Source organism: Pipistrellus kuhlii, unplaced genomic scaffold (assembly GCF_014108245.1).
Source record: "Pipistrellus kuhlii isolate mPipKuh1 unplaced genomic scaffold, mPipKuh1.p scaffold_m20_p_2, whole genome shotgun sequence".
Classification (NCBI taxonomy): Eukaryota; Metazoa; Chordata; class Mammalia; order Chiroptera; family Vespertilionidae; genus Pipistrellus; species Pipistrellus kuhlii.
In genome coordinates, this window is record NW_023425515.1 from 53,443,391 (window position 1) to 53,455,858 (window position 12,468).

The following is a 12,468-nucleotide window of genomic DNA, read 5'->3' on the forward strand; positions in this document are numbered from 1 at the left end:
TGGAAAATCAATAAAATATATATATTTTTTTAAAGAAAGACATTATGCATAAATCAGTGGGGTTGTCTGACAGCCTAGATTAGAGACTGAAGACAAAGGGGAAGAAGAGGAGCAGAGGTGCCTTGAGGAACTGCTCCGAGCTGGCTCCATGCTGCATTGAACGCACAGGGGACACTGTACGTTTTTATATCAACGGAGAGAAAACCGTAGAGCTATTGTTCCTGGAAGAACCAGAAACCCAGTTTCCTGTCTATATAGGTTGAGGATTACTTTTAAACCTGATACATTTGGGGAAATGCTTTATAAGTAAAAAGTATTAACATTACTCCCATCAGCACAAGAGCTGTCGTCTGGGGGACCAAGAACCTACTTTTCAATCTCCTGCTCTCGGAAGGCCCACTCCTTCCTCTCCATCTCATTCATCATCCTCCTCCTCTTCTCAAACTGGGCGGTGTCAGTCAGAGACGGCAGTGTGGCTTCCCAGGCACGCTTCTCCCGGGCTCGTTCTATCATCTCCACCTCAGCCTGACCTGCCGGGAGACCGCGACCTGGGGATGGAGCAACGGCACTTTAGAAACACATGGACAAGCTCACGTACCTACCAGTATTTAATTTACTCCTGTTCAGCTCCTTTTCTCTCTACATTTAAGGTTATGTTGGGATGTAATATTTGGGAACAACTTCTAGATGTACCTCCCAGCTGTGCCCTGCACTGCTTCTTGTTAGTGATTCAGCCAGAAGAAATTTTAGGTGCATATAAGATGCCGGGAAATATTTGAAAAATATTATGTGGCTGCTAAACAATCATATCTTGATATGCCCTGTATTAGACAAATCTATTTTTTTGAAATACTAAGAAATATCAAAGTAATGTACAGAAAGTCTCAATTTATATTTTTCTCCATAAATGCTTTGTACCTGTTTTTGTTTTTATTTTTTTTAAGTATTTGTATTTTTAAAAAATAAAATTTCATTGATTTCAAGGAGGAAGGAAAAGAGAGAGAGAGAGAGAGAGGGAGAGAGAGAGAGAGACTTCAATGGTGAGAATTATTAATTGGCTGCCTCCTGCACGCCCCCTACTGGAGATCGAGCTCGCAACCTGGACATGTGCCCTTGACTAGAATCAAACCTGGGACCCTTCAGTCCAAGGGATGATGCTCTATCCACTGAGCCAAACTGGCTTTGGCTGCAACTGGTATTTATTAAGTGATTTTCCTAAGTGTTTTGTTATTTGTTGCTATTAAAAATATTTTTTTTCAATATTTCTAATTAGCTATTGTTAACACATAGGAAGACTACTGAGCTTTGTATATTGATTTTATACTGTCTTGTTGACCTCAAGTTCTTAGATCTAAAAATTGGTTATTTCATTTGATTTTTTTAAAAAGAGCACATCATCTGCAGATAACGATAGTTTTGCTTCTTTGTAATATTCATTTCTCACTTATTTTCTTTTCTTTAACTGCGCTGACTCAGTATTTTTCAGCCAAGGTACTATTGCTGTCACACTGGATAATCATTTGTTGTACGAGACTGCCCCATACAGGACAGGATGTTTAGTATTATTACAGCCTCCCATCCAACTGCATCCCATGTGCTATATGCCAGGAGCACTTTTTAATCATTATCACATACAAAATGCCACCATATTTCCAAATGGCCGTGGCGGCAAGGGGTCATAGCCTAGCTCAATAAGCTCTGGGCTAGGATGTTCTCTGCATTACCAAGTAGCATTGTCTTTCCTTCACATTAAGGTAAAGCTTCCAAAGTTTCACCTTTAGGGTTACATTTATTGAAGACTATGGTAGACACCTTTTATTATATTACTTTTTCTTTTGATCCCAGTTTATTTACAGTTTGTATCATAAATGAGTGTTGATTTGACCCAGTAATCCCACTTCTAGGAATATATCTCAAGAAACTAGAAACACCAATCAGAAAGGATATATGCACCCCTGTGTTCATAGCAGCACAATCTACAATAGCCAGAATTTGGAAACAGCCTAGGTGCCCATCAGCAGATGATTGGATCCAAAAACTATGGTACATCTACACAATGGAATACTATGCTGCCATAAAAAAGAAGGAATTCTCATCATTTGCAGCAACCTGGATGGAATTGGAGAACATCATGCTGAGTGAAATAAGCCAATCAATGAAAGAGAAACACCACATGACCTCACTCATTTGTGGGTAATAAAGAGCATTATAAACTGATGAACCAAAAGATAGATATAGAGACAGTATATCAACAAGTAGACTGTCAAATTACAGCGGGGAGGGGAGGAACATCTGGGGGAGATAATAGATCAACCGAAGGACTTTTATACATGCATATAAGTACAACCAATGGACATAAAACTCTGGGGAGGGAGGGGATGTGTTGGAGGGAGGGAGGGGGGCAAAAAAAATCAATAAAATATATTAAAAATAAATAAATAAATAAAAACATTTAAAAAAAAAATGAGAGAGAATCATTGATCGGTTGCCTCTTGCAGGCCCCCTACTGGAGATTGAGCCCTAAACCTGGGCAAATGACCTGACCAGGAATGGAACTGTGATCCCTTGTTTCATAGGTTGACACTCAGCCACTGAGCCACACTGGCTGGACAATTTTTGAAAATCCACCATACTGTTTAGGTTCCAATTTTTCCACCTCTTGTCAATGGGTTATTTTCTGTTGTTATTGTTTCTTTGTTTATATTTTAAGTGGTTCACCCTAATGGGTGTGTGATGTCCTGGTTCTTTTAAATGGCAATATTTAAAAATGTAATTCTATTTATCAAAAAAAACAAAAAAACAAAACCAAATCTATGCCCAAATTTTAAGTAACTGGAATAAATAAAAGAATATGGTAAATAAATAAATAAATAAATAAAAATTAAAAATTAAAAAAATTAAATGAGTGTTGAATGTTATCTTAACACCTTTTCTACGTCTACTGAAGTGTTTTTCCAACATTTCCTGTTAAAATGATAAATTGCATTGGTTTTCTGATATGTACTAGAATTTGTGTGATTAACCAACTTGTTTATGGTAAGTCATCTTTTAAAATGCTGCAAGATTTGATTGATGGTATTTTATTTAGAATTTTTGCATTTTCTTCATATGCGAGACAGCATGTAGTTTTCCATTTTAGTGTTATCCTCATTCAGTTTTCAAATTAAGGCTACACTAGCTTCATAAAATGAACAAATTAATTTTATTCTCTTTTTTTCTTTGTTGGAAAATTTACATAAAAATAGAGCTTATTTATTCCTTAAAGAAGAAGCAAACTTATCTGTAAAACTATTTAGGCCTAGTGCTCTTAATTTTTTACCAAGTAATTTTCTATAGTTATTCTATTCATGTTTGCTATTTCTTCTTGAAACCAACTTAGTAATTTATATTTTCTTTAAAAACTGTATAATTTATCTATTTTTAAAATATAGGGCAAAAGATATGCATAGTATTTTCTTATCGTTCTTAAGTCATTTACTCTGTGATTATGTCCCTTGCTGATCCTAATACCCTTTATTTGTACCTCTGTCTTTTGTCTTGCTACTTCCCACAAGAAGTTTTGGCTAAATTATTAATATTTATCCAAAATATTATTTTATGGTCCTTATGACCACTTCTTTTGTCTTTTTTTAGATCTATAGTATTACTTTCTGATTTAAATTATGTTTCACTTAACTTGTGAAGATTAAATAAGTTAAAAATGTAAAGCACTTACAAATATCTTCTCCCATATGTGGCTTGCCTTTTTACTATACTAAATGTGGGGGCTTTTGGGTGAATAGAAGTTCTTAGTTCTAATGTAATCGAATTTATCACTTCCCCCTTTACTGTTAGCATTTCATCTTTGTCTTAAGTCAGATGACATTTATCTGTGAGTTAATTTCTGGACTCTATTGTTTAACAATGATATATTTGTCTATCTTTGCAACTATGCCACAGTTTTTAGTTACTGAAGCTTTATAGTAAGTTTTTATATCTGGTAGTGCATATTTGTTCTGTTTTCTCACATTTGCCTTGGCTACTTTTGACCCTTTCAGATTTCCATGTTAATTTTAGAATCAGATTATCAATTTACACACACACACACCTGTTGGTTTTTTTTACAGAGACTGCATTGAAGTAGGAATCAGAATTAAAGTTCATGTTTTTGCACATAAATATGTAATTATTTCACCACCATTTATTTGAAAAGAACTCCTTTCCACCACTGAATCACAGTAGCATCTTTTTCATAAATCAAATGACTTTAATATAGTGAGGGATTTGCTGAGTCAAAGGAGACTAGAACCATTAACTACCTGCAATGCTACAGCCACGTCTTCCACATTCCGTTTCTTAATATTCAGTCAGAACCACATCAGCCTGGCCATGGCCTATCACACACAAGCTCTTATGTGAACACATTAATCATCTTTGCCTACCCAAATCATCTAATCCTTACTAATTTTTGATAGCTTAATCTGAAAGAGGTGCATTAAAATCCATATGAGTAGGAAATTGTCTATATCTTCTCATGATTCAACCAATTTTTACTTTACATTTTGAGTCCACATAGGTTACCTACAAGTTCATGAAAGATAGATCCTTTTATAACTATTACATGTACTTCATTGTTCCTTTTAATGCTTTCTGATTAACTTTGGTCTAATATTAACATTGCTAAATGAACTTTCTTTGAGTTATCTATCTGTATATTTTTCACCGCTTTATTTTCAATCTTTTTATGGCTGAGTATATTCCATTGTACATATATAATATATCTTTATACAATCTGCATCCACCAATGGGTAGATGTTTAGTTTGTCTTGGCTTTTGTAAGTAAAGTTGCAGTGAACATAGTGGTATATATATATTTACAGATAAGTGTTTTCATATTTTTCAGGTAAAACCTAAAAGAAGAATTGCTGGATCATATTTTTATTCTTAAATTTTTTTTAGAAACTTCCATATTATTTTTCTGTACTAACTTATATTCCCAATAACAGTATACAGTGGTTCCCTTTTCATATGTGGAACATAAAACAAAGAGTAACTAACAAACTATCAAAACAAAAAAAACAAAAAAAAAAGACCTTATAGATTTTAGTTACCAGAAGAGAAAGGGGGTGAAAGGTGAAAGGGCAAAGCGAGGTTAAATAAATGGTAAAGGAAAGAAACTAGACTTCTGTAATTAGACACAGATGTAGAATTATAATCTTGTTATATAATTATATAATTTTCGTATTATGTTATTTACTTATATTTTTTATATCTCCAACCTTTATATAATTAAAAAAAACATATAAAATTGATCCAATCATCAATTAATTTGTCAGAAAGGTTTAAAAGTTTTTATGTATGTGAACGAGAAATATGCGTAGATGAATCTCTTTTATTATGGAAAGGGAATTTATCTTGGAAACAATATATATCTACAAAAAGAGCTAGATTTGGAATGAAGTTGTTTATTTTGAGTGAAAGCCAATCTGGATACGTTCAAAATATAATTTTATATACAGGCAAGGACACAAACTATGGTTCGAACTACCCACAAGAAAAACAATCAACAAGAATTGTTTTGGAGTTAACTTACTGAATAAAGGGTATAGGATTTACTTAGATAATTTCTATACGTCAATTCATTTGGCTGATCTCGTGTCAAAACAATACAGACATTGTTGGAACAATAAGGATAAACAGAGTCGGAATCCCCAGTGAAATAAAAACAAAAAAATTACAGAAAAATGAACATATAGTAAGATCCAAAGACAAACTTATGGTTTTAAAATGGAAGGATAAAAAAGACGTATTGATGCTCAGTTCTATTCATAATGACGAAAAGACAATGATTGAAAAGAGAGGAAGAAGGCAAGAAAAACCAAATGTTGTCCTGGATTATAACAAGAATATGGGCGGCATAGATTTGGGAGATGGAGTTATGGTGGCCTACACGGCTGCCCGTAATAGGGTAAAAAATTTTTCTACGATTAATTGATATGTGCTGCTTCAATGCATATATTATATACAAAAAAGATAAAGGTCATTTGGATCAATTACACTTTTTGATAGAGTGTGTAGAGAAATTGGTAGATAACAACATAGTGAAAACCCACCCAAAGACATCAACAAGCAGCTCTACATTCTAAACCATCACGCTTAGTTGAAAGGCATTTTCCAGAACAAAAAGAAAAGCGATATAGGAAAAACTAAATCCAGGAAATGTCAAGTTTGCTACAAAAAGGTGTTAGGAAAGAATCTACATACTGGTGTCTGGATTGTAAGGTAGCACTATGTATCAACAATTGTTTTAAAATATATCACACGGAAGTTGAGTTTTGAATTTTTACATCTATATTTCAATTTTTAAAACTCAATATTTCTATTTTATTTGTGTGCTTTTGTTTACTGTTCTGTTATTGTTAACTTTCTAATATTTTTTATAAAAAATATATTTTAGTAATATTTATAATTGTTTATAAAATTTATAATTTTTTAATTCGATGTTTCCATTTTTTTGTAGGTATTCTTTTCTATTTGTTCGTAATTTTGTATTTTCCTTTGTGCTTTATATATAAATAATCGAAAAATATATATATTTCATTTATTTTAATTAAGTATAAATAAAAAAATAATAATATAAAATTACGTCCACTGGGCGTGACGTACTGACACGTCCTAGTGAAAGAGTATGCGCCCATTGTACGTTGCGTAATTAAAAAGGGAACTCCCCGGTTAACAGGTTAATTAAAAAAAAATAAAGAGCATTGATTGGGGAATAAATTCAACTGATATAAAACATCAGCTTCAAGGATAAAATATAGTAAGCCTGCTTACAGTGAAAAGGGTATAGCTCTCTTTGAACAAAAGTACTACCACACAAAAGTCTTTGCTGGGTGGTTTGATTGGTTGGAGCATTGTCCCATACACCAAAAGGTTGCAGGTTCAATTCTCAGTCAGGGCAGCGCATATGGGAGGAAACTCATTAATGTTTCTCTGACATCAATGTTTCTATCTCTCTCCTGCTCCTCTCTAAAATAAACAAACAAACAAACAAACAAACATATCCTCAGGTGAGAATTTTTTTTAAAGTATTAGAAAAGGAATGAGTCTATAAAATAGCTCTACTGAGCAAGACACTTTAAACCACAGTTGCTTCTCTGTGCTCTGAATTTCCAGGAACTCAATAGCCAGCATCATTATCAGGACTGTCATCTTCAAATACGTATGCAAGAGAATTACCAACTCACCCCAAGTCAGAGTAGCCAGGGTCAAGAGCTCAGGGATTGAATCCTGACATACTACATATTCTGGAGAATACGGATCTGTTTGAGCTTCAGAATCACGATAATCCGTCTGAGTGCCCACAGTATACTTTGAAGGACTGGGTTGGTGCTTAGACGAAGCAGGAGGAAAAGTATATGTCTCCGATCTAAAAGGGAAAATTATTTTTTTTTAAATTAAAACCCAATACAATCGCTTTGAATACTATATACTCAAGTAGAAATAAACCCTTGAGCTTCACTAGGACCTTTTCCCCTTTAACACTGACAGGCCCAAAGTTATAAATCCAGTTTAAATAGGATTATGCCGAATAATCTTGAGAGAATTGCCTTGTTTCTGCACCTCTGCCAAGAAACTGAAGGGTTAAAAAAAACCTAGATCTACCCATAAAATGCCTATCTGTGTATCATTTGGCAAGGCTGTTGTATATAGAGCTGTAAAAGATAGATGATAGGAAACACACAATCACTTCTGAACCTACTCAGAATTGCTGCTTTCCTGGTTTCCTTCTTCTCTGCATTTAGTTACACACCCAATTTTAGCTTTTTACATTCAGAAATACAAATACAGGAGCAGAAAAAAGAGAATAAAAACTCATCCCTTGCACAAAAAATTAATTACAGATTATTTAATGCATTTAATTTAAAAATAAGACTAATAAAGTTATAATGGAAAATATAAGTGAAAATATCATCTGAAAAGCCAAAAACTATAAAAGGAAATGATTAAAAGAATAAATTTAAGTTGAAACTTCTAAACCTCAAAACATCATAAACAAAATTTAAAATGTGAATGACATACTTGGAAATAGGTTTTGCAACATACGATTAAAAAAATAAGCAATGGCCCCGGAGGATGGCTGGTTAGCCTGAGACAAGTAAGATTCCTGAGGGAAGGAACAACCTAAGACAGGCACAGTCACAGAGGGGCCATCAGGAGAGAACTTGGGGGTCAACAGAGTGGGGCACAGACCCTTACCAACCCCCCCTGCAACATGGCAGGCGCCTGAACCTTCTCCCATTCTGAAGGAGATCTCCTGCCCCCATGGCTGCTTCGCTTCCCATGCACAGCTCAAATTGGGACCCAGGTAACAGAGACTTGGCTGACAGCAGCTGCCCTCTCACGGCAACAAGACTTGTTTGAGAGGTCTTGTACCCATGGAGTGAGCAAGTAGGTTTTTAATATCCAAGTCCAGCCTAGTAGCAGGAATGCTCAGGCCTTTCTCAAGAAGGCAAATAATCAATTCCACTAATACACACATGGTAAATAAGATTGTTGCTAGAGTGTTGAGTTTGACAGATGAATAGTAGCCAATTTTTCAGAGGAAATTAATGTGGCTAATGGAAATAAATTAATATTCTAGAAAAACTGATTGTACTGTACAAAAAGCTGTTCCTAAAGTGTTAACAAAAATTCTTATTGGCAGAAAGTCTCACGGTAAAATTGCACAACATGTTATGAACCTAAAGCAGTCATAATGTAGTGCAAATAATTAAAATGTAAAAGCTATCAAGACTACATTATAAAATTTCCAAAAGTCTCCTATTATTTAAAGTAAAAAAGGGGGTGACAGTGGAAGAATATCATGTAAGGAAAAATATTCTGAGAATAATTTACATCTAAAAAATTTGTACTTTAGAAAATTAACCTTCATTCAAAACTTTAACAGCAAAATACCCATGAAAATATATGTATAGTGTCAAAACAAGCCAGAGGAAAATTATTTGGGGAGGAAAAATGAAAAAGAATCCCAAGTCAAATTTAAAGAAAATATCCCTTTATTAACTTTTGGTCAAGAATATGTTTGGCCGAGACCGGTTTGGCTCAATGGATAGAGCGTCTGCTTGGGGACTAAAGGGTCCCGGGTTCGATTCCGGTCAAGGGCATGTACCTTGGTTGCGGGCATATCCCCGGTGGGGGGTGTGCAAGAGGCAGCTGATCGATGACTCTCTCATCGATGTTTCTAAATCTCTCTCTCTCTCTCTCTCTCTCTCTCTCTCTCTCTCTCTCTCTCTCTCTCTCTCTGTACAAAATCTATAAAATATATTTTTTAAAAAAAAGAATATGTTTGTATATTTTCAGAAAACAACCCCGAGACCATCTGGAATCCTGTAACAGAGAGGAATAGACAGAAGTGCTCCAGCCATGAAGACAGAAGAGACAAAATTCAGAGATGGAAGATGCTGATGATGCATCACCATACTAGTAGACAGCAGCTGCGTGTTGCTGAAGGATGCCTAGGATCAAACCAGAGACGGTTGTACCTGCATTACCACCATTTGTACACCAACCAGATCTAAAATATCATGGCTGACATGTACACATAAGGAACTATTTGACATTGAAATTGGGACTCAAAATAACTGTTGGCCCAGAAAGAAACTCACTACAGACTGATTCATTTGCCTCTCAGCATAACCATTATGGCTTGTCTCAGTTTTGGTTCTTACAAGGGTATTTCTTGGATCACATAATCTCACACATCTAGAGGAAATAATGAACAACATAAACTGACAAACAAAAACAGACCCAGAGAAAGGAAGCAGCGATCAGACTGTCAAACCTCAGAGGGAAAGTAGGGGAGGGTGGGGGTAAAGGGAAGAGATCAACCATGCATATGGGCCTAGCCAGTGGCTATGGACAATAGGGGGTTGGGGGCATATGTAGGGAGGGGTTTTGGATGGGAATAGGGGGATAAGGACAATTATGTGATAACAAAATCAATAAAAAATAAAATAAATAAAACAAAATAAAAAAAATAAAAAATAAGCAAACTTCTATATTAAAAGCTCTTATAAATCAATAAGACAAATACCCACAGAAAAATGGGTAAATTCACGAAACAAAAAGTAAAACTTATATATAAAAAAAAAAACCTATGAAAAGATAATGAACATAACTAGTAATCAAAAAAAGTAAGTTAAAACAGCCAGATGCTAATTTATTATATTACACTAGAGGCCCGATGCACAAAATTCATGTAAGGGCCTTGGTCCCAACCCCAACCCGTCGCCACCATGGCCCCCACCCACTGCAGCCTTGTCCAGAAGGAAGAGCATCTGGTCTAATTAGCATGTTACACTTTTATTATTATAAAGATTTTAAAAATTGAAAGTATCTAGCATTGATGAAGTTGTGAAAAATAAAACAGGAATTCTCATAAACTGCTGCTGAAAATACAGATAGCTACAACCCTATTAGCAGAAAATTGATCAATATATAAATCAAACCCTTAAAGTACCCTTCTGCCCCAGCAATTGTTCTCCTAGAAATGTACGCTAGGAAATAACTGGACAAGTGTACATAGATATATGAAAACATGTTCATAAAGTATCATTTATAAGAGTAAAAATTTACAAACTGAAATGATCACCAGCAATAGAATTGTTTAAAATAATATGGTATACCCACAGAATTTATGCTGCAATTAAAATTAACAATGTAGCCAAAACTGGTTTGGCTCAGTGGATAGAGCGTCAGTCTGCAGACTGAAAGGTTCCAGGTTCGATTCCAGTCAAGGGCATGTATCTTGGTTATGGGCACATTCCTGGTGGGGAGTGTGCAGGAGGCAGCTGGTCGATGTTTCTCTCTCATCGATGTTTCTAGCTCTCTATTCCTCTCCCGGAAACATGTATAGCAACATGTGTCCACATCTATAGTATACAAAGTATTTTCCTTACCCTAAAAATCCTCTGTTCTTCCCCTATTAATTCCTCCCCAACCCCAAACCCTGGCAACAAATTTTGTTTTTAATCTCCATAGTTGTGCATTTTCTAAAATGGCATATAGTTGAATCATACAGTATAGAGCCTTTTCAGATTGTTTTCTTTCTCTTAGTAGTAATTTTATTTTCTTCTATGTCTTTTCATAGCTTGACAGCTCATTTATTTTTATTGTTGAATAATATTACATTTTCTTGATGTACTTTAATTTATCCATTCACCTGCTGAAGAATATTTTGGTTGCTTCCAAGCTTTGGCAATATGAATAAAGCTTCAGTAAACATCTGGATGCAGGTTTTTTGTGGACATAAGTTTTCAACTCCTTTGGGTAAATATCAAGGAGCACAACTGCTGGATCATATGGTAAAAGTGTGTTCGTTTTAGTTAAAACATGCCAAACTTCTCCAAAGTGACTGTAGCATTTTGTATTCCCACCAGCAATGAATGAGAGTTCCTGTTACTCCACATTTGATGTAGCCAGTGTTCTAGATTTTGTCCATTCTGATAGGAGTGTAGTAGTTGTATCTCATTATTTGAATTTGCATTTCCCTGATGATATGTGATATAGAGCATCTTTTCAGATGCTTATTTGCCAGCTGTTAATTTTCTTTAGTGAAGTGTCTGTTAAGGTCTTTAAAATTAGGTTGTTTTCTTATTGCTGAGTTTTAGGAGGGTGTTTGTGTATTTCTGCATGTTTTGGATAATTGTCAATTACTAAATACTAGCAGCCCAGTGCGTGAAAATTCATGCACAGGAGGGGGTTCCCTGGCCTGCTTCCTCTCACAGTCTGGGAGGCGACCTGGTGATCAGGGGAAGGTGACACCCCCATCACACCTCTGCCAGCAGTGCAATTCTCAGCCGGCTCCAGTTACCTGAGTCTTGGGCAGCTCTGAGCAGCTGGGCAGCCACCATCCAAGGCTTGCCTGCACCTCAGGTGTTGGCTGGACAGCCACCATCTGAAGTTTGCCTGTGCCTCAAGCCAGCTTTGGGTGGCTAGGGGCTAAGGAAACTGGGAGATTCCAGAGGCAGGCACATGGAGCAGCCAGACCCGCCCAAGGTGTGCCTGGCTGTGCCACATACCTACAGCCCTAGTGGGGCTAAAAAAAAACTGGGCGCCACCTTCTTATGGCTATGGGCACTGCTATCTTTGAGGGGGTGGCAGTCAATTAGCATATTCCCTCCTTATTGGCTATGGGCACTGCCATCTTTGTGAGGGTGTGATGGTCAATTAGCATATTCCCTCTTTATTAGATAGGATGCTATTTGCAAATATTTTCTTCAATTCTGTAACTTGTCTTATTTTAATGACATTGTCTATAATAGATCAGAACTTTTAAATTTTAATGAAATCCAGATTATCCATCATTTATCTAATGGATCATACTTTTGGTGTTGTGTCAAAAAAGTAATTGACATACCCAAGGTTATCTAGTTTTTTCCTTGTGTTACCTTTTAAGAGTTTTATAGTTTTGCATTCTACATTCAA

The 12,468-nt window shown here is 35.5% G+C and overlaps 1 protein-coding gene across 1 annotated transcript in view; it reads right to left on the reverse strand.

Annotated features, from left to right (window-relative positions):
* CFAP91 (cilia and flagella associated protein 91) overlaps window positions 1-12,468 on the reverse strand; it is a 56,761-nt gene that overhangs the window by 22,740 nt on the left and 21,553 nt on the right. The window contains exons 6-7 of the mRNA XM_045583967.1: window positions 7,227-7,408; window positions 371-548 (exon numbers count right to left, since the gene is read on the reverse strand). Coding sequence (XP_045439923.1) covers window positions 371-548; window positions 7,227-7,408 — 360 coding nt within the window. The remainder of the gene's footprint in view (window positions 1-370; window positions 549-7,226; window positions 7,409-12,468) is intronic.